This window comes from Gossypium hirsutum, chromosome D13 (genome assembly GCF_007990345.1).
Source record: "Gossypium hirsutum isolate 1008001.06 chromosome D13, Gossypium_hirsutum_v2.1, whole genome shotgun sequence".
NCBI lineage: Eukaryota > Viridiplantae > Streptophyta > Magnoliopsida > Malvales > Malvaceae > Gossypium > Gossypium hirsutum.
This window is the reverse complement of record NC_053449.1, coordinates 808,524-831,767: the sequence shown is the minus strand read 5'-3', so window position 1 is coordinate 831,767 and position 23,244 is coordinate 808,524. Positions and strand designations below refer to the sequence as shown.

At 35.4% G+C, this 23,244-nt stretch overlaps 2 protein-coding genes across 2 annotated transcripts; both read left to right on the top strand.

The window, feature by feature from the left end:
- Positions 1 to 312: 312 nt before the first annotated feature.
- On the top strand, positions 313 to 8,674 carry LOC107920150 (uncharacterized). The gene is made up of 5 exons (XM_016849688.2): positions 313 to 1,224; positions 1,294 to 1,610; positions 2,386 to 2,578; positions 3,042 to 5,114; positions 8,097 to 8,674. Exons 1-5 carry the CDS (start codon positions 438 to 440, stop codon positions 8,672 to 8,674), a joined length of 3,948 nt encoding a protein of 1,315 aa, XP_016705177.2. The 5' UTR covers positions 313 to 437.
- A 7,524-nt stretch (positions 8,675 to 16,198) lies between these two features.
- On the top strand, positions 16,199 to 18,172 carry LOC121225458 (uncharacterized). The gene has a single exon (XM_041109777.1). The coding sequence runs from the start codon at positions 16,199 to 16,201 to the stop codon at positions 18,170 to 18,172; it is 1,974 nt and encodes a 657-aa protein (XP_040965711.1).
- Positions 18,173 to 23,244: the final 5,072 nt, after the last annotated feature.

Genomic DNA, 23,244 nt, shown 5'->3' with positions numbered 1-23,244 from the left:
TTTTCGATTAGATAAATGATTTAATTCAATTTTTTTAGAATAATTTGATTGTTTGATATCATTCTCAATTGAAAAATTCGTAACCAGTCAAAATACCTTCATCATATTATCTTATTTTTTTACACAAACAATATCAGAACACTTTCGCCATCAATATTCATTATCTAATCCACAAAGCAAAGAATAAAGGAAAAAAAATTGATAATGTACTTAGCATACACTCAAACCCATTGCATCCCATTCACAGTAATTATAAAGAAGAAACATATATAGGTAAAGGCAACCCACCGTTGAAGCAAAGTACCATAGCAAGTTCAAAGAGACTCCTACCAATTAACATTTGGAATCTCCCCCTTCTAATTTTCTGCTTTCTTTGAGTTATTCAATTTCAATTTTTCTTTCTCTACCACATCGAAAGAGACAGAGAGGAAGGAGAAATGGAAGAGCTAAAGAACTATGGGCATCAACATCCACTGTTGATGTTAAATGAAGAGCAGTTGCTTGGCAATGGCAATGGAGTTGTTGATTGCTCAAGGTGTGGGGAGAAGGTGTCAGCTCCATGTTTTGGCTGTGTGGAGTGCTGTGGGTTTTACCTCCACAAGAAATGTGCCGAGGCACCTTTGGAGCTTAATCATCCTTTTCATCGCCACCATCCTCTCCTGCTTCTGCAGAATCCACCTTACACTCCTTACACAAGGTGCGTTTGCGATTTCTGTAACGAAGCATGTGAGAAATTCATTTACCATTGCTCTTGTGGCTTGGACTTTCATATTAAATGTGCTTTGTTTACATTTAATATTGCTGAAAGAAATTTGAAAGAGCTTGAGCATGTGGCCCTTGAGGATCCATCGTTTTCCTCTAAAAACGATGGTGGAAACCTGGGTAAGTGTTTTGTGTGCTGGGAACCATTAGCAATGTATACATACTTCTTTCTTGATTGTGGGTTTAAATTGCATAAGAGGTGTGCTGAGCTTCCTCTCAAAATGGATCATTCGTGTCATCGCAAACATCCTCTTGTTTTGCAATTTAATAGTGAACGGCGTGCTTGCAAAATATGCCAAGTAACTCAAGGAAGAGGATATTTGTATGGTTGTTCACCTTGTGAGTTGGCTATTCACATTGATTGTCTGTCGCCATTACCAGTTATCGAAAGCTTGCTTGCTGTACAAGAAACCAACTTACAAGGTCAGATCAATCAATTGAAGACAGAACTTAATGAGAAAGGTATACAGATAGAAGCTTTGAATAAGAACCTTGACAAAATGAAATTGAAATATGATATGCTTATGAAAGACAAAGATTGTGTTACTGCAACAGTAAACAATCTCGTGGCCGAGGTTCGTTCTCGTGATTTACAGATCAGACAAATGGAGGACCATTTACAACAATTAAGCAAGGAACATATGCAGCTAACAAAGAATCTAGAAGATGAGTTGAAATTGAAGATAAAGGACCTTGAGAAGGAAGTGGATAAGCAAAGGAACATGATCTTAGATGTGTCAGAAGAGAAAAGAGAGGTAATAAGACAGCTTACATTCAGTCTGGACCATTACAGGAGTGGTTATAAAGAGCTTCAGACATTCCTCAAGCACAAACGACAAGCGTTTATCGCTTTATGAGTTCGATTAAATATGAGTATCGGTATAGTTACTTGTCTGGATTGTCTTTTTCCCTTGATGTAATCTTTCGTTTAACTTGTTTTATGAACTTATTAGTACTTAAATTTGAGTTTCTGTGGGAAGTTTTGGGTGATATATTCGTATTTGCTTAGATAAACTTGAAGCTGTCATTAGACTATATATATATATCTTTTGCATGTTATTGAACACCTGAACATTACAGTGGACAAATATGAACCATGTTTTCAATTTTAATCAAACAATGTACTATATATTTTGGTTTATGTTTCTATCATTAGCTTGTAGATTCAGTTTGTGTTAAAAATGGCCAACCATGCTGCTATTATGTTTTTGTTAAAATGCATGGTACTATGATGATTCTGTAATTTAGTTTGGTTGAGAATGAACTTTGATGTTGATGTTTTGATGGGTTGGTTGAGCTGATAAGTCAGCTTATCCATGTGTACAAGCAATGTTTTTAAAGTTACTAGGCTACTTAGTGGTATTAGGTAGTAATAACTGATGTGGTTGGCTATAAATGTTTTTAAAGTTACTAGGCTGCACGTTTGTGAGCAAGTAAATTATTTTTGTTTCTTCCTCCTTTGTTCTCTGTTTTGTTCTTTTTCTAAGAGCTGCTGCCATTGTTCTTTCTTTTTCTTTTTTCTGCCTGTTAACCGAGAGCTTATGCTCTTGATGCTTTGTGTTTCTGCTTGCTGTTTGAAGAGCTTATGCTCTTAGTGTTTCATTGTTTGGTTGTTGCTGCCAGTGTTCCAACAGTTTGTACTGCAGGACAGCGAATGTGGATCATTCCTATAATAAAGATGTCTCATTCACATCTAATTATATGGTTAGTTTAATGAACGATGACCCCATTGGGATTGAAGTGGTTGAGCAAATACCAAGGGAGTTAAGAGTAATTTCTGTAGCAGATTATCCTAAGAGAGCCGATTGGTGGCTCGGTAATTGTATAATTAATCTATCTAGCTTTGTTCAAATTTTTTTTATTCTAATCACCAGAATAAATTAAATAGGCTTTTAATTTTCGATTAGATAAATGGTTTAATTCAATTTTTTTTAGAATAATTTGATTGTTTGATATCATTCTCAATTGAAAAACTCGTAACCTATAAAAATACCTTTCATCTTATTATCTTATATTTTTACACACAAACAATATCAGAATATTCATTATCTAATCCACAAAATTAGTTAATCCACAAAGCAAAGAATAAAGGAAAAAAATTGATAATTTACTTAGAGTACACTCAAACCCATTGCATCCCATTCATAGTAATTATAAAGAAGAAACATATATGGGTATAGGCAACACACCGTCGAAGCAAAGTACCATAGCAAGTTCAAAGAGACTCCTACAAATAAACATTTGGAATCTCTCCCTTCTAATTTTCTGCTTTCTTTGAGTTATTCAATTTCAATTTTTCTTTCTCTACCACATCGAAAGATACAGAGAGGAAGGAGAAATGGAAGAGCTAAAGAACTACGGGCATCAACATCCACTGTTGATGTTAAATGAAGAGCAGTTGCTTGGCAATGGCAATGGAGTTGTTGATTGCTCAAGGTGTGGGGAGAAGGTGTCAGCTCCATGTTTTAGCTGTGTGGAGTGCAGTGGGTTTTACCTCCACAAGACGTGTGCCCAGGCACCTTTGGAGCTTAATCATCCTTTTCATCGCCACCATCCTCTCCTGCTTTTGCAGAATCCACCATCTTCTTACACAAGGTGCGTTTGCGATTTCTGTGATGAAACATGTGAGAAATTCATTTACCATTGCTCTTGTGGCTTGAAATTTCATATTAAATGTGCTTTGTTTACATTTAATATTGCTGAAAGAAATTTGAAAGAGCTTGAGCATGTGGCCCTTGAGGATCCATCGTTTTCCTCTAAGAACGATGGTGGAAACCTGGGTAAGTGCTTTGCGTGTTGGGAACCATTAGCAATTTATACATACTTCTCTCTTGATTGTGGGTTTAATTTGCATAAGAAATGTGCTGAGCTTCCTGCCAAAATGGGTCATGTGTGCCATCGCAAACATCCTCTTCTTCTGCAATTTAATAGTGAACAGCTTTCTTGCAAGATATGCCAAGTAACCCAACAAAGAGGCTTTCTGTATGGTTGCTCAACTTGTAATTTGGCTATTCATATTGATTGTTTATCGCCATTACCAGTTATTGAAGATAAAAGTCATCAACACCCATTCACCTTGTTTTGGAGACAAATTCCATTCATTTGTGATGCTTGTGGCACCGAAGGACATCATGTTGCCTATGCATGTTGTACATGCAGTATTATGGTCCATAAAAAATGCATTTCATTGCCAAGCATTATCCAACACGTGTTCCATGTCCATCGTGTTTTTCACACGTATTTCATTCACAAGGAATATTCTGAAAGTTTGAATTGCATACGGTGCCATGAAGTTGTCGATACAGAGCACGGTAGTTACTTCTGTGCAGATTGTAATGTTATATTCCATGTGAATTGTGCATTAAAAGAAAAGGAGTGGTATTGCATAGTATCACAGGAAAATGAAGATGACAAGTCTCTTGATATACCTGTTAACTCCATCACTAAGTTTCTTGAGACGAATGATGCTGGAGAAGCCACACTCATAGAACATTGCAAGCATAAGCACTACTTGATGTTAAGTGACAAAATCAGCGAGCATGGTGATAAATGTTGTGATGGGTGCCTGTTATTGATCTCCGCTAAGTTCTACCATTGCTTGCGGTGTGATTTCTTTCTTCATAAATCTTGTGCTGAATTACCTAAGATGGACCTTATTTGGGATCATCGTTGTGTTGGAAAGCTTTTTTCTGGATCAAAACCCTTCATCCTTACTTCAGACTGCATGTTCGAATGTGAGCAATGCACGTACCTTTCTAATGGGTTTTCTTATAAATGTAATGAATGTGGAATTCACAGGTGCGTTCGATGTGCAACTCTCCCTTATGCTGTAAAAATTCCAGGGCATAAACACCTTCTTCTTTTCTATTATGATTATTATAATTTTGAAAAGCAGTGTAGTGGTTGTGGGACGGATCTCAGTAACACATATCGTTGTAAGGATTGTAACTTTGGTTTATGCCTTAATTGTGTTATGCGACCAACTAGAGTCGGACACAATTGCGATGATCATCCTCTTAACCTCACTTATCACAAGATTAATGATTATACAAAATATCATTATTGTGACATTTGCGAGGAGGAAAGGGATTCAAAGAACTGGTTTTATCATTGTGAAACTTGTGACACTTCTGCTCACGTGGATTGCGTTCTTGGAAAATATCCATTCATCAAACTCGGGAGCACCTACAATGAGGGAAACCATCCACACTCTCTCACTTTTGTCAAGAAATTTCCTTATTACCCTGAATGTGTTGAATGTGGTAAACCTTGTGAAGATCTTTTTCTTGAATGTGCAGAACCAGAATGCAAGTATATTGCTCATTGGGAATGCAGAAAATCAACAATCCGTGGTAGGTGCTGAAAATTGCGGCTTCAGTTTCACAAAAAAAGTATGTGGTTGTTCTTAAAGCTTGATACTTTTTAGTTGTGTGTTTAATCAATGTAATGTTTTAAGGTTGAAAATTGTGAGGTTTGAACTGTAAATATATGATAATAAAATTAATATGATTTGCTTATTTCTTCTTTTTCTTACATGCTAGTATGTTAATTATTTTTTGTCCTTAGATTCCATGAAAAGTTATTATCCTTATATGCTAGCTCCCATATTTATACAAGTTGAATATAGTTGGAAATGAAAATTTTGCTTAGTCTAAAACCTAAATTAGTCTATCAATTTCTTTTGTGAAAATATGTTGTTAGTCCCTTTGACTTAGCTAAAATTTCGAATTTAGTTATCTTACTTTTCTAATTTAAAAATTTCATTCCAGTCTTTAACATTGTTAATAATTTCCATCAAAATATTCCAATTTGGCATGTTGATTAGACTGCTATCATATAACATTTCATATGATGTTAAGTTAAATTTTTTGACAAAAAATTACAAATTATAATAATTGAATTGAATTTTTAAATCGTAGAAGTAGAATAATTGAAATTTTAACTTTTAAAGTACATGGATTTAATCTTAAATTCTGATTTGTCATTTTCGTATTAGAAAATGATACAGATAATGTGGAATCACAATTTCATACAATTCTTTCTCCGATTTAGAAAAATTTGCCCCGTAATTACCAAAATAACCATTTATATATAATATTAGATTATAATATATGATAATTATAAAAATATTTTCCCTACCATAACTATAACTACCAAAAAAAAAGTAATTTTATCATTAAAAACTTTAAAACTATTATTCTATTTTAATAAAAAAAATATAAGAACAATTAAAAGTATTGGTATATCAATCGAAATAGGGTATAACTTTGATTTTTCGAGTCAGGTTCAAGATAAGTAAATTAATATTTAATTTTGAGCTGGATCAAAATCGGATTATGTTAGAGGTATATCAGTTCGGGTGGACAAAAAACCATTCCGCCCCACTCCATTACCATCTCTACTTATATTTCAAATCTTAACCGTTGTTTTCATTTTCGGATTCAACATTGATATTTTGATCTTCTCATAAACAATAACATTTATATTATTATTTAAGTGTATGATTGAATTGGAGTCATGAATTTAGACTGTATCATTGGTTAACTCGACACTAACTCGATCAAGAAAAGTATTAAAAAACTAATTTTTAATGATTAATAAATATTATTATAGAGTGTTTCTTTTTGTATTTTTCATGCATTTATATAAAATTTATAAAAGACAATTTAAACTTAACTCCCCTAAAGAGTGCCTGTCGTCGAATTGAAGTCACGGAGTATTACGATAACATTTCAAACATTTAACACTACTTAAAAGCAATTATTCAATATAATTAAAATTAATCAAATCACAATCAATTCACAATAAACATACACTTACAGGCCTTAAACTGAGTTTACGGGACCCTAAAAATAAATTAGAAATATTCTGAGGTCAATTTGAAACAAAATGGAAAAGTTAGAAAAAAGATGAAAATTTTGAAAAATAAGGGACACACGGTTGTATGTAACAACTCAGACCGTGTGGACATTCAAAGTCAGACACACGACCGTGTGTTCGCCCGTGTGTATATTCAAATTAAGGTCACATGGCCGTGTGACTGCCCGTATGTGCATTTGTTGGTCGCTGGTTGTGTCTTAGACTATGTATGCCCTGCACCTAAAATCATTAAGACACACGGCCTTGTGAGTAGGCTTTGTACAGCCTATACCCCAGGCCACGTGGACCAATTTTTGCTTCCAAAACAGGGCAAATTTCACACCTATCTGGCTACCAAACCAAACCTATAACCACTCTATATATGTCATCAAATACACCTCAAAACAAGTCAAAACATATCAATTTCATACATTCTAAGAACCTAACCAACATAGCCCTCATTAGCACCACATTTCAAACATCACATACAAAGGCATTCAACCTTAACCAAATCATACATTCATCTTGCTCCACAAATAGGAATCATAAATTTCAAATGCCATATCCTACATATTTCAACTCAACAAATTGACCTCAATCATTTACTTCAAAAAGAGCCAAATTCCATAGAACTTAAAATATCAACCATATACAATATCTACCATCCAACACACACATACATCAACAAAATAACACCAAGAATTTAAATTTCTCAACAATGATAATTTTCACAAATATCATTAACTCTCAAATTTTCAACATAGATAAACTACTACATGATTTTAAAGTTCCAAAAATATAAAATTTAATAAAAAAGAACCAAAACCTGAGCTTCCAAACTTAAACAACAATGGCCGAAAATCCCTTTTCTTCCCTCACCATTTCGGCATGCAAGACCATAAGGAAGAAATAATGTTTTGTTTTTATTCTTCTTTCTTTTATTAACTTCTCCGCTATCTATTTTTATTATAGAAATATAATTGACTTAATTTATATTTTATTATAATAAAATCCAATGTGCACATAACAACTTAAAAAAGAGATCATTTGATTAAATTAGGTTTACTTAAGCCACCGAGATTGGTCCTATTTTTGAAACATTCTGAAAGCTCATCCTACTTGAAACATTGTGCACTTGTAGAAGTTTTGGTAACTTGTATTTTACTAGTGTAATTTTATAATCTTAAGGATAAGATAATAGAAGATTTAAATTCTTTAGGGATCAATGTTATAAATAAGATTAAATCCGAACTGATAATGTAATAATATTGTTATATTGTTGAATTTACGGAGCTCAACTATAAATAAAAGTATTTCCTGCCTCATCTGTAGCCCTTGCCACTCAACTGCGAAACCCCCACTGCCAAGTGACTTGCCTTTACAAATGGATCAAAATGGCAAACTTTGTTTTCCCACCATTGCCAATTGGATAAGGTGCCATTGACATGAAACAAAAAAGGTTCAACAAAAACCAGAACACCCTCAAGTTCCGCCCTCGATAGCGCTTTCCCTGCTTGGAAGTGTATTGGAGGAAAAAATAAGGCAGCGTGAGACCAAAAATTCGGAAATCGAAAGCTTGCTTGTTGTACAAGAAACCAACTTACAAGGTCAGATCAATCAATTGAAGACAGAACTTAATGAGAAAGGTATACACATAGAAGCTTTGAATAAGAACCTTGACAAAATGAAATTGAAATATGATATGCTTATGACAGACAAAGATTGTGTTACTGCAACAGTAAACAATCTCGTAGCCGAGGTTCGTTCTTGTGATTTACGGATCAGACAAATGGAGGACCATTTACAACAATTAAGCAAGGAACATATGCAGCTAACAAAGAATCTAGAAGATGAGTTGAAATTGAAGAAAAAGGACCTTGAGAAGGAAGTGGATAAGCAAAGGAACATGATCTTAGATGTGTCTGAAGAGAAAAGAGAGGTAATAAGACAGCGTACATTCAGTCTGGACCATTACAGGAGTGGTTATAAAGAGTTTCAGACATTCCTAAAGCACGAACGACACGCGGTTATCGCTTTGAGTTCGATTAAATAGGAGTATCAGTATATTTACTTGTCTTGATTGTCTTTTTCCCTTGATGTAATCTTTCGTTTAACTTGTTTTATGAACTTGTTAGTACTTAAATTTGAGTTTCTGTGGGAAGTTTTGGGTGATATATGTGTATTTGCTTAGATAAACTTCAAGCTGTCATTAGACTATATATATATATATCTTTTGCATGTCATTGAACATCTGAATATTGCAATGGACAAATATGAACCATGTTTTCAATTTTAATCAAACAATGTACTATATATTTTGGTTTATGTTTCTATCATTAGCTTGTAGATTCAGTTTGTACTGCAGGACAGTGAATATGGATCATTCCTACAATAAAGATGTCTCATTCACATCTACTTATATGGTTACTTTAATGAACGATGACCCCATTGGGATTGAAGTGGTTGAGCAAATACCAAGGGAGTTAGAGTAATTTCTGTAACAGATTATCCTAAGAGAGCCGATTGGTGGCTCGGTAATTGTATAATTAATCTATCTAGCTTTGTTCAAATTTTTTTATTCTCACCAGAATAAATTAAATAGGTTTTTAATTTTCGATTAGATAAATGATTTAATTCAATTTTTTTAGAATAATTTGATTGTTTGATATCATTCTCAATTGAAAAATTCGTAACTTGTAAAAATACCTTTACCTTTCATCATGATATCGTATTTTTTTTTACACACAAACAATATCAGAATATTCATTATCTAATCCACAAAATTAGCTAATCCACAAAGCAAAGAATAAAGGAAAAAAAATGATAATTTACTTAGAGTACACTCAAACCCATTGCATCCCATTCATGGAAATTATAAAGAAGATCAAACATATATAGGTATAGGCAACCCACTGTTGAAGCAAAGTAGCATAGCAAGTTCAAACAGACTCCTACAAATAAACATTTGGAATCTCTCCCTTCTAATTTTCTGCTTTCTTTGAGTTATTCAATTTCAATTTTTCTTTCTCTACCACATCGAAAGAGACAGAGAGAAAGGAGAAATGGAAGAGCTAAAGAACTATGGGCATCAACATCCACTGTTGATGTTTGTTGGTGCAAGAGGCAGCAACAAAAGAGAGAACAAGAGCACAGAACATGAAGCAAGGTGCAAGAAGCATTTTTACTTGCTCACAAATGTGCAGCAAGGGAGCTAATGGCTGATAGCTCATTCAGCTCATTCATTCAACTAGAAAAAACATACATTTATAGTCAAATACATCACCAAATAGTCAACTAACCCCACTAATCAGCATTGGGACTATTAAAACATTGCTTGTACACATAAACAAGCCACCTAAACTAGTCATTCAACACCTAATGCATCAAGTTGTCATCAACTTGTCCATTTTAAACTAGATTAATTAGAATGAAACTAAAGAGAAACCTTGCTGTTACAGCAAGCATATGTGCTGCAGCATGTCATCAAGCTGCATGCACTTCAACCACAAAATGTAACAGCAGCATGGTTGGCCAATTTCCAATACTCCTCCTTGGACTCCATGCTGCAAATACCAGTCATTCATCAAGTTTTTTGAACTTGGCAGCTCTTAGATGCTTTGATTCAAGCTGACCAATTCATTTTCTTCTTGCACAAACAGTTCGTGAGTATAGTTGCTTGCCTTCATTCTGCCATTTTGGCTTGCAATTCGACAGGCTCACACTTTGCTTACTGTCTTCAAGAGGCTTGCAACTATACAACACGCATTGAGCTTCCACATGTTGCTGAGCTCACACCTTTGACAGACTCACATCTTTGCATATTGTCTTCAACAGGTGTCTTCATCAGGCTCGCACTTTGCTAAGCTTGCAGCTTTGACATCTTGCTAAGCTTGCACATTTGGAAAGCTCACACCTTTCCTTTAAACTCCTCCTTCAGCTTATTCAAGCTAGTTTGGGGATCTTATAAGTTTGAGCCGATATTATCTTCTCTACAAGCAGTCCTTAATGACTTGCTTGCGCTTTGACAGCTTCTTTCTTTTTAACAAGCAGGGGAAGCAAAATCAATGGTCCCGTAAGACATAGGCTCATGATACCAATTATTGGTGCAAGAGGCAGCAACAAGCTGTTTCAAGTCTTGCTTGAGTAGTAAGTCTCAAGCCTTGGTGAAGAAGCAAGCTCGGAAGCAGAAAACAGAAAGATGAAACTAGCAAGTGAAAAAACAGAAAGAGAGAAGAAGATTGAATGAAAAAGAGCTGATATCTTTCATTAGCATTACAACAAGGCATTAAGCCATTACATATATCAGTCAATAAGTAAAACAAACAAGTAATCACCTAATCAACTACCTAACTCCACTAATCAGCATTGGGACTATTAAAACATTGCTTGTACACATAAACAAGCCACCTAAACTAGTCATTCAACACCTAATGCATCAAGTTGTCATCAACTTGTCCATTTTAAACTAGATTAATTAGAATGAAACTAAAGAGAAACTGTTGGTGCAATAACAGAATCAAGCAGCCTCAGCAATATCTTGTCAACCAAGTCTCGAGACTTGCTGAGCAAACAAGAGAAATTCAAGCCAGAAGAAAGAAAGAAAAAGCTAAGAGAATGGAGAGGAAAAATGATGAACAAAAACTGATTCTATTCATTAGTTGAACAATGGCATAATGCCAATACATAAAACCAAGCAATTTGCTTGTCAAAATCTGCATAATGATACCTAATCATCACCTACTACCACTAATACATTGAAACTTGAAAAACTAAGCTTGCACACTTAAACAAAGCTGACTTAATAGCTTAATTGTCATCAAAATACATCAATCATAAACCTAACATAGTTCTAAATGAACTAAAGTACATTACATTAACTTAAGATTACAAGTTGAACAAAATAGGAATAGTTCAGCTCGTTCCAGCAGCTCCTGCATGACTTGGTCTTGATGGCCTGCATGCTGTTGAGTTTGCTGCATGCTGTACCAACTTCATCACTCCTCCTTGGTTTGCATGGAGCAAACACCTAGCATCTTTCTTAGATATTCAAACCTTGTGACACTAAGAGCTTTGGTTAAAATGTCAGCAAGTTGATCCTCTGAATTACAGTGGATCAGCTTTATTTCCTGAGCTTGCTCCATTTCTCGAACAACATGTAACTTGATGCTGAAATGTTTTGTTCTACCATGGAACACTGGATTTTTAGCAATTGCAACTGCAGATTGATTGTCACAGAAGATCTCTGTTGCTTTCATTTGATCCATATTCAAATCAGCCAGGATTTTCCTAAGCCAAATGGCTTGGTTGACAGCACTTGCTGCTGCCACATACTCTGCTTCAGCAGTAGATTGTGCCACCAGACTTTGCTTCTTAGAGCTCCAGCAGAACATGGCTGAACCAAGGTTAAAAGCATACCCTGAGGTGCTTTTCATGTCATCTATTGATCCAGCCCAGTCACTATCAGTGTACCCAACTAGATTTAGATTTCCTTTCCTGCTGTACCTTAAGCCATAGTCCAAAGTGCCTTTGACATATCTGAGCACTCTCTTGGCAGCCTGGAAATGCTTCTCATTGCAACAATGCAAGAACCTTGAGAGCAATCCTACAGCATACATTATGTCTGGTCTAGTGGCAGTCAAGTATAGCAAACAACCAACTAGACTCCTGTAGGTAGTTTCACATACCTTCTCAAAATCTCCTTGGCTCGATAGTTTTTCTCCAACAGCAACAGGTGTTTTAGTTGGTTTGCTGTTTTGCATGGAGAACTTGGTCAGAATCTTTGTGGCAAAGCTCTTCTGACTTAAAAATATCCCATTCTGTGCTTGAGTCACCTCCATTCCAAGAAAATAGGACATCTCCCCAAGATCAGACATTTCAAACACTTCTTGCATCTTGGTCTTGAAATTAACCAGCACTGCTTGATCTCCTCCTGTCACCAGCAGGTCATCAACATATAGGGACACAATGAGTTGTGTTTGTGTCCCTTGCTTCTTGACATATAGTGTTGGCTCACTCTTGCTTCGATTGAATCCCAGATCAGTCAAGTAGCCATCGATTCTGCTGTACCAGGCCCTTGGAGCCTGTTTTAAGCCATATAGGGCCTTCTTCAATTTGTAGACCATATGCTCTCTGCCAGCTATTTCAAACCCTTGTGGTTGTTCAACATAGATGTCTTCATCTAAGAAACCATTCAGAAAGGCTGATTTCACATCAAGTTGATGAATCTTCCATTCGAGCTGTGCAGCTAAGGCAATCAGCAGTCTGATGGTGTCGAGCCTGGCCACTGGTGCAAAGGTCTCCAAATAGTCCAAGCCATACCTTTGACTGAACCCCTTGACCACTAGCCTTGCTTTTAACTTGTTCAAGGTACCATCAGCATTCTGCTTGGCTTTGTACACCCATTTCACCCCAATCACCTTCCTTTTGACTGGCCTTTCAACCAATTTCCAGGTCTGGTTCTTCTCAATCATGCTGATCTCCTCAGCCATTGCCTGCTTCCACCCTTGTTGAGCCTCAGCCTCTTCAAAGTTGCTTGGCTCAGTTATGGCTACATGAGCCCTTTCATAAACCTCAGTCAATGACCTTGTTCCTCTGACTGGTTCATCATCTATATCCATTTCAGGGACATTTTGGTCTGGCTCAGCTTGGTCTACTGCAAGTTCTTCAGAAACTTCTTCAGGTTCATGTCTTTCCCAGTTCCAACATGACCTCTCATCAAATACCACATCCCTGCTTATTGACACTTTGTTTGTTGAAGGATCTAAAATCCTATAGCCCTTCTTAACAGTGCTATACCCCACCAAAACACCAGGTCGAGCCCTTTCAGACAATTTGTCCCTTTTAACAGCAGGTACATGTGCATAACAGATGCATCCAAAGACCTTCAGATGAGCCAGTGATGGCTTGAAACTAAACCAGGCCTCGAATGGGGTCTTTTGATCCAAAGCCTTGGTTGGAAGTCTATTTTGAATGTATGTTGCAGTGTTAACTGCTTCTGCCCATAGTGCTTTAGGCAGATTCTTCTGAATCATCAAGCACCTGGCCATATCCATCAAACTCCTATTCTTCCTTTCACTTACCCCATTCTGCTGAGGTGTATATGTGTTGGTAAGTTGATGTTTGATGCCTGCCTTATCACAGAAGGCTTGGAACTGAGCTGAGGTGTACTCAGTCCCATTATCAGACCTTATGGTCTTCAGCTTGCAGCCTGTTTCAGTCTCAGAAGCAGTCTTGAACTTCCAAAACACTGAGGCCACTTCTGATTTCTGTTTTAAAAAGTAAATCCAGCAATATCTCGAGAAATCATCAATGAACAGTATGAAATACCTGTTTCCACTTAATGACTCAGTCTTCATAGGGCCACACACATCAGTATGCACCAGTTGGAGTTTTTCAGAGGCTCTCCAGGCTTGATTCGAGGGAAATGGGAGTCTGGCCTGCTTTCCTAGCTGACATACATCACATACATCATCATGGTCCACTGAGTTGATGAAATTTTCAGCCAGGTCCTCTCTGACCATTCGAGCCATCGATCTGAAGTTGGCATGTCCCAATCTTTGATGCCACAGCTTGGATTCATCTGAAGTGGCTGTGTAGGCAATGTCTGACTTTTTTGTCCAGTCAACCACAAAGCTCTTATCAGCCATAGGGACTGCCATCAGTTTGGATCCACTTGGATCACTGATTTGGCACTGGTGGTCTTTAAACACAACTGAATAACCTTTTTCCAGCAACTGAGCTATGCTGAGCAGGTTTCTGTCAATTTCAGGCACCAACAGCACATTTGAAATCACTTTGGTACCTGTAAGTGTGCATATCAGCACATCACCCTTGCCTTCAGCTTGGATAAAATGACCATTTCCTATCTTGACTTTAGTTCTGCAGCTTCTGTCTAAAGACTTGAAGATTGCGGCATCAGGTGTCATGTGGTTGGTGCATCCACTGTCTAGGAGCCAACCAGATGAGGACCTTTCCTGAGCAGCTGAGCATGACACAGCAAAGACTTGCTCCTCTTGGTCACTGTCCTCCTTTGCTACTCGAGCCTCAGCTTTCATCTGTTGAAACTGATTCTGCCTCGATTTGGTCTTACTCTTGCAGACTCTCTCAACATGACCCTTCTTCTTACAATGCTGACATACAGCATCTGGATTGAACCAGCATTTTTCTTCTGAATGACCAGCCTTTCTACAGTGCTTGCAAGTCTGACCTTCTCTCCTTGCAGCATCATTCTTTGGCTTGTCTCTCCAGGCCTTCTTGCCTTTGTAGGCAGTATTTGCTCTTGCCTGAAAGGCACCTTCTTGGTGCTCCTCCAGTCTGCTTGCTCTCCTCTGCTCTTGAGCATATAGAGCATTGATCAACTCTGTCAGGGAGATGGTGGACAGATCCCTTGAGTCCTCGAGAGATGAGATTTTTGCCTCATACCTCTCAGGCAGAGTTGCTATAACCTTCTCCACTATCCTAGCTTCATTGAACTGCTCTCCAAGGAGCCTGATGCTGTTAACCACAGCCATAATCCTGTCAGAATATTGCTTGACAGTTTCTTCTTCCTTCATCTTCAAATTCTCGAAATCTCTCCTCAAGTTTAACAACTGTTGCTGCCTTGTCCTCTCTGTCCCTTGAAACTCTTCCTGCAACTTATCCCAGGCCTGTTTTGGTGATTCACAGGCCATAATCCTTGTGAAAATCACATCAGACACTGAGTTTTGGATGCAAGACATAGCTTTGTGCCTCTTGGTCCTTTCATCAGCATGCTGCCTGATCTGAGCCACTGTTGGATTAGCTCTAAGTGGCTCTGGTTCAACATCAAAGTTGACCACCTCCCACAGATCGAAAGCCTGCAGGTAGGTCTTCATTTTGACCACCCATATGTGATAGCCTTCTCCATTGAAGACTTGAGGTGCAGCTGGTGAAAAGCTTGATGAAGCCATGGAATTGAGTAACAGATCCCTTAAGAAACAGGCTCTAGATACCAATTGTTGGTGCAATAACAGAATCAAGCAGCCTCAGCAATATCTTGTCAACCAAGTCTCGAGACTTGCTGAGCAAACAAGAGAAATTCAAGCCAGAAGAAAGAAAGAAAAAGCTAAGAGAATGGAGAGGAAAAATGATGAACAAAAACTGATTCTATTCATTAGTTGAACAATGGCATAATGCCAATACATAAAACCAAGCAATTTGCTTGTCAAAATCTGCATAATGATACCTAATCATCACCTACTACCACTAATACATTGAAACTTGAAAAACTAAGCTTGCACACTTAAACAAAGCTGACTTAACAGCTTAATTGTCATCAAAATACATCAATCATAAACCTAACATAGTTCTAAATGAACTAAAGTACATTACATTAACTTAAGATTACAAGTTGAACAAAATAGGAATAGTTCAGCTCGTTCCAGCAGCTCCTGCATGACTTGGTCTTGATGGCCTGCATGCTGTTGAGTTTGCTGTATGCTGTACCAACTTCATCAGAAACCTTGCTGTTACAGCAAGCATATGTGCTGCAGCATGTCATCAAGCTGCATGCACTTCAACCACAAAATGTAACAGCAGCATGGTTGGCCAATTTCCAATAATGTTAAATGAAGAGCAGTTGCTTGGCAATGGCAATGGAGTTGTTGATTGCTCAAGGTGTGGGGAGAAGGTGTCAGCTCCATGTTTTAGCTGCGTGGAGTGCTGTGGGTTTTACCTCCACAAGACATGTGCCGAGGCACCTTTAGAGCTTAATCATCCTTTTCATCGCCACCATCCTCTCGTGCTTTTGCAGAATCCACCATCTTCTTACACAAGGTGCGTTTGTGATTTATGTGATGAAACATGTGAGAAATTCATTTACCATTGCTCTTGTGGCTTGTACTTTCATATTAAATGTGCTTTGTTAACATTTAACATTGCTGAAAGTAATTTGAAAGAGCTTGAGCATGTTGCCCTTGAGGATCCATCGTTTTCCTCTAAAAACGATGGTGGAAACCTGGGTGAGTGCTTTGGGTGTTGGGAACCATTAGCAATGTATACATACTTCTCTCTTGATTGTGGGTTTAATTTGCATAAGAGGTGTGCTGAGCTTCCTCTCAAAATGGATCTTTTGTGCCATCGCAAACATCCTCTTGTTTTGCAATTTAATAGTGAACGGCTTGCTTGCAAAGTGTGCCAAGTAACTCAACAAAGAGGATTTGTGTATGGTTGTTCACCTTGTGAGTTGGCTATTCACATTGAATGTGCGTCGCCATTACCAGTTATCAAAGATAAAAGTCATCAACACCCATTCACCTTGTTTTGGAGACAAATTCCATTCATTTGTGATGCTTGTGGCACTGAAGGACATCATGTTGCCTATACATGTGGTACATGCAGTATTATGGTACATAAAAAATGCATTTCATTGCCACGCATTATCGAACACGCGTTCCATGTTCATCGTGTTTTTCACACGTATTTCATTCGCAAGGAATATTTTGAAAGTTTGAATTGCATATGGTGCCATGAAGTTGTCCATACAGAGCACGGTAGTTACTTCTGTGCAGATTGCAGTGTTATATTACATGTGGATTGTGCATTGAAAGAAGAGCAGTTGTATTGCATAGTATCACAGGAAAATGAAGCTGACAAGTCTCTTGATATACCTGTTAACTCCATCACTGAGGTTCTTGAGACGAATGATGCTGGAGAAGCCACACTCATAGAACATTGCGAGCATATGCACTACTTGATGTTAAGTGACAACATCAGAGAGCATGGTGATAAATGTTGTGATGGGTGCTTGTTATTGATCTCCGCTAAGTTCTACCATTGCTCGCGATGTGATTTCTTTCTTCATAAATCTTGTGCTGAATTGCCTAAGATGAAGCTTTTTTCGAAACATGCTTGTGGAGAAACGGAATTTTATTCTGGATTAAAACCCTTAATCCTTACTTCAGCCTGCATGTTCAAATGTGGTCTATGCATGTACCTTTCTAATGGATTTTCTTATAAATGTAATGAATGTGGAAGTCCGATATGCCTTCGATGTTTTGCTCTAAGTCTCCAAGATGTTGTAAAAATTCCATGGCATAAACACCCTCTTCTTCTCTATTATAATTATCAGGGGCAGTGTAGTGCTTGTGGGAAGGATGTCGTTTGCCCTTTTCGTTGTAAGGATTGTAATATTCATTTATGCCCATGGTGTGTTCTGCGACCAATTAGAGTTAGACACAAATGCGATAAACATCTTCTTGCACTCACTTATGACAAGATTAATGATTATGCAAAATATCATTATTGTGACATTTGTGAGAAAGAAAGGGATCCAAAGAACTGGTTTTACTATTGTGAAACTTGTGACACTTCTGCTCACGTGGATTGCGTTCTTGGAGAATATCCATTGATCAAACTCGGGAGCATCTACAATGAAGGAGAACATCCACACCCTCTCACTTTTGTCAAGAAATTTCCTTACTACCCTGAATGTATTGAATGTGGTGAGCGTTGTGAAGATCTTTCTCTTGAATGTGCAGAACCAGGATGCAACTATATTGCTCATTGGAAATGTAGAAAATCAGCGATGCTGTGATAAATGCTGACAATTGTTGCTTCAGTTTCACAAAAGAACAGTGTGTTGTTGTTAATGATTGCTACTTTTATTTAGCTTTTTAATTGTGTGTTTAAACAATGTAATGTTTTTAGGTTGAAAATGGTGAGGTTTGAACCGTAAATATATGGTAATAAAATTTATATGATTTGCTTATTTCTTTTTCTTACATGCTAGAATGTTAATTTTTTTTTGTCCTTAGATTCCATGAAAAATTATTATCCTTATATGCTAGCTTCCATATTTATACAAGTTGAATATAGTTGGATATGTAAAATTTGCTTAGTCTAAAACCTAAATTAGTCTATCAATTTCTTTTGTGAAAATATGTTGTTAGTCCTTTGACTTAGATAATATTTGAGATTTGGTTCTTTTACTTTTCTGATTTAAAAATTTCATTCCAATCTTTAATATTGTTAATAATTTCCATCAAAATTTTCCAATTTGGCATGTTAATTAGATTGCCATCATATAATATTTCATATGATTGATAAAAAAATAAACATGTTAAGTTTAATTTTTTTTTGACAAAAAAAATTACAAATAATAATAATTGAACTAGAATTTTTAAATTGTTGAAGTAGGATAATTGAAATTTTAACTTTTAAAGTACATGGATTAGATCTTAAATTCTGATTTGTCATTTTCGTATTAGAAAAGGATACAGATGAGGTAGAATCACAATTTCATACAATTCTTTCTCCGATTTAGAAAAATTTGCCCCGTAATTACCAAAATAACCATTTATATATAATATTAGATTATAATATATGATAATAACAATTTATAAAATTATTTTCCCTAGCATAACTATAACTACAAAAAAAAGTAATGTTATCATTAAAAACTTTAAAACTTTTACTCTATTTTAATAAAAATATATAAAAACAATTAAAAGTAGTGGTATATCGTTCGAAATTGGGTATAACTTTGATTTTTCGAGTTAGGTTCAAGATAAGTAAATTAATATTTAATTTTGAGTTGGATCAAAGTCAGATTATGTTAGAGATGTATCAAGTCAGGTGGACAAAAAACCATTCTGCCCCACTCTATTACCATCTCTACTTATATTTCAAATCTTAACCGTTGATTTCATTTTGGGATTCAACATTGATATTTTGATCTTTTCATAAACAATAACATTTATACTATTATTTAAGTGTATGGTTGAATTGGCATAATGAATTTAGATAGTATCATGACTTAGCTCAACACTAACTCGATCAAGAAAAGTATTCAAAAATCAAGTTTTAATGATTAATAAATATTACTATAGAGTGCTTTTGTATTTTTCATGCATTTATCTAAAATTTATAAAAGACAATTTAAACTTAAGAAACCAGTGTCTGTCACCGGATTGGAGTCACGGAATAGTACGATAACATTTCAAACATTTAACACTACTTAAAAACAATTATTCATTATAATTACAATTAATCAATTCACAATCAATTCACAATAAACATACACTTATGGGCCTTGAACTGAGTTTACGGAGTCCTAAAAATAAATTGGAAACATTCTGGGGCCAATTTGAAACAAAACAGAAAAGTTAGGAAAAAGATGAAAATTTTGAAAATAAGGGACACACGGCCATGTGTCACAGCCCAGACTGTGTGGACATTTGAAGTCGAGACACACGACCGTGTGTCCGCCCGTGTGTATATTTGAATTAAGGTCACACGGCCGTGCGCCTGCCCATGTGTGCATTTGATATTGGGTCACACGACCATGTCACTAGCTGTGTCTTAGACCGTGTATGACCTGCACCTAAAATCATTAAGACACACGACCATGTGGGTAGGCCGTGTACAGCCAGTGTCCCTGGCAATGTACACCAATTTTTGCTTCCAAAACAAGGCAATTTTCACACCTATCTTGGCTACCGAACCAAGCCTATAACCAAACTATAAATGTCATCAAATACATCTCAAAACATGTCAATTCCATACAATCTAAGAGCCTAACCAATATAGCCCTCGTTGGCACCACATTTCAAACACTCACATACAAAGACATTCAACCTTGATCAAGTCATACATACATTTATCTTGCTCCACAATTAGGAATCATAAATTTCAAATGCCATATCCTACATATTTCAAGTCAACAAATTGAACTGAATCATTTACTTTCAAAAGAGCCAAATTCCATACAACTTAAAATATCAACCATATACAATATCTACCATACTAAACATACATACATCAATAACTTCAACCCAACAAAATAACACTAAGAAATTGAATCTCAACGATGACAATTTTCACAAGTATCATTAATTCTCAAATTTTCAACATGAATAAACTACTACATGATTTTAAGATTCCAAAAATATAAAATTTAATAAAAAAGAACAAAACATACCAACCAAATTGAGCTTCCAAACTTAAACAACAATAGACGAAAATCCCTTTTCTTCCCTCACCATTTCGGCATGCAAGACCATAAAGAAGAAATAATGTTTTGTTTTTATTCTTCTTTCTTTGTTCACTTCTCCACTATCTATTTTTATTATAAAAATATAATTGACTTAATTTATGTTTTATTATAATAAAATTCAATGTGCACATAATAACTTAAAGAGATCATTTGATTAAATTAGGCTTGCTTAAGCTATCGAGATTGATCCTATTTTTGAAACATTCTGAATGCCCATCCTACTTGAAACATGGTGCAGTTGTAGATGCTTGGGTAATTTGAATTTTACTAGTGTAGTTTTATAATCTCAAGGATAAGATAATAGAAAATTTAAATTCTTTAGGGATCAATGTCATAAATAAGATTAAATTCGAATCATAATGTAATTCAATCTTGGATCTATAGAGCTTTACTATAAATAAAATTCTTCCCCACCTCATTTATATCATTCGTCATTCATCATACAAGTTATTCAGTGCAGGTGAACAGTTACTCAAGTTGGATTCTCACCCTGAACATATCACTTTAACCATTCTATCCTATCAACGAAATTACATAAAACTAAAAAAAAACAGACAAAAAGAAGCTTCCGCCTCCATAGCCCTTGCCACTCAACTGTGAAACCCCCACTGCCAAGTCACTTGCCTTTACAAATGGATCAAAATGGCAAACTTTGTTTTCCCACCATTGCCAATTGGATAAGGTCCCATTGACATGAAACAAAAAAAGGTTCAACAAAAACCAGAACACCTTCAAGTTCCGCCCTCGATAGCGCTTTCCCTGCTTCATGAAGGTGCGCACTATATGATGAATGACAACTCATGGAAGTGGGACCTACTTCGCAATCATTTGATGGTGACTTCACTGTTAAGAGTGCATATAAGGAACTAAGGAAGATCTCTTGGAACCAACATGATCCTGTATGGTTCCTTGCACGGAGATTTGAGGGACTACAAAGAATCCGAATTTTCTTATGCCTCACTTTGAAAAAATGTCTCCTTACTAATGCTGCACGGTTTCGAAGAATTCGATGCTTGCTTGATCGGGAGTGAGCTGTGCAGATGCCCCATGTATATTGCAAGTCTCATGGACACTTCTAATTGAGGTATCAGTTCGAAATAAGAAGTTGGATCGATTGATCTATGAATCGATATAAATTTATGGTTGAATATATATATATATTTATATATTTATGGGTTTTTTTAATAGTTTGTACAATTGAAGTGGACAAATTATTCCAACTGAAAATTTCTAATCAAGTTAGTATCATGAACTAATAGACTAAAAACATCAAACCTACTAATGATGAAATTTAAATCTAAAATATTACGATTTTCAAAAAACTTTATCATTTTAAACTCCATAATCTTGATTTTGATTACGATTATGCTTTTTTGTGAAGCTCCATGAATAAATTATAATATGTGCAAAAGAGAGGTTAAATCCAATTAAAAATTTAACTAATTTATTTATGGATAAATTTCAAAATTATATACGAACTATGATTTAATGTGCAATTATATACATGAAATTTTAATTTGATCCTATTCTTTTAAATTATTAACATGATTATTGATATAACATCATTTTATGTTTATATATTGCATACATAAATATTATTTTTATACAATATAAAAATAAAACTTGACTTTATTTCTTTAAATGTGTATGATTAAATCAAAATTAAAGTTTCAAATATACATTTGAATCACAATAGCGTTTCACGTCTATAATTGCACCAAAATAAAGTTCATGTATGTATAATTTTGAGATTTATCCCATTTACTTCCCATTTTGACATAGTCAACTACGCATGTATCATTTTATAATTGCATACATTAATTTTCAAAACTTCATAGGTTAGCATCAAATTTATTGTGTTTGTCCCGTGAGTTCCTTGTATTATAGGGACTGGACCAAATTAAAATTTCTATTATTAAATAAATAAATTTAGTCTCTATACTATCAAAAAAATTTAAGTCTGTCTAATTTGTAACAAAGTTAACAATATAAAAAATGTCTTGAAAATATTTTTTTTTCAAAACACAAGATTTCATTTACAGAACCGTAAAAAATTTAAAAATACGAAACAATAAATGACATTTTTTATATAGTAAATATTTAAGTATTTTCCAATTTTCCCTTATTTGATACTTTTTAATAGTACATGGACTAAATCAATTCATTTAATAATATAGAGACTAAATCAAACAAATCTTTATAATAAAGGGACGATTTGGAAATTTCCACCAACTTGTTTGAAATATTAAGGGCTTTGAAAATCAAAATTCAAATTTTAATTATAAAAGAAAGTGATTGTTGGAGGAACAAATTTTTTTTCTTAATATTGTCGGCTGCAAAAGTTGAATACTTTATGACAAAGAATAGACTTTAGAGTATAATATAATTAACTTTTATTTATAATTTTTTCATAATTTTAAATTAAAGAAAAAATATGTGCTTAAACACGTTGGGATTTATATCTTTCTAATTGTTGCTTTAATCTCCTAAATTTTATAAAATATTAAGTTAATATATGGTAAAATTATGGTTTAGCCTCACAAAAATGTTAGAATTAATCTCGTAGATTGTGTTACTGCAACAGTAAACAATCTCGTAGCCGAGGTTCGTTC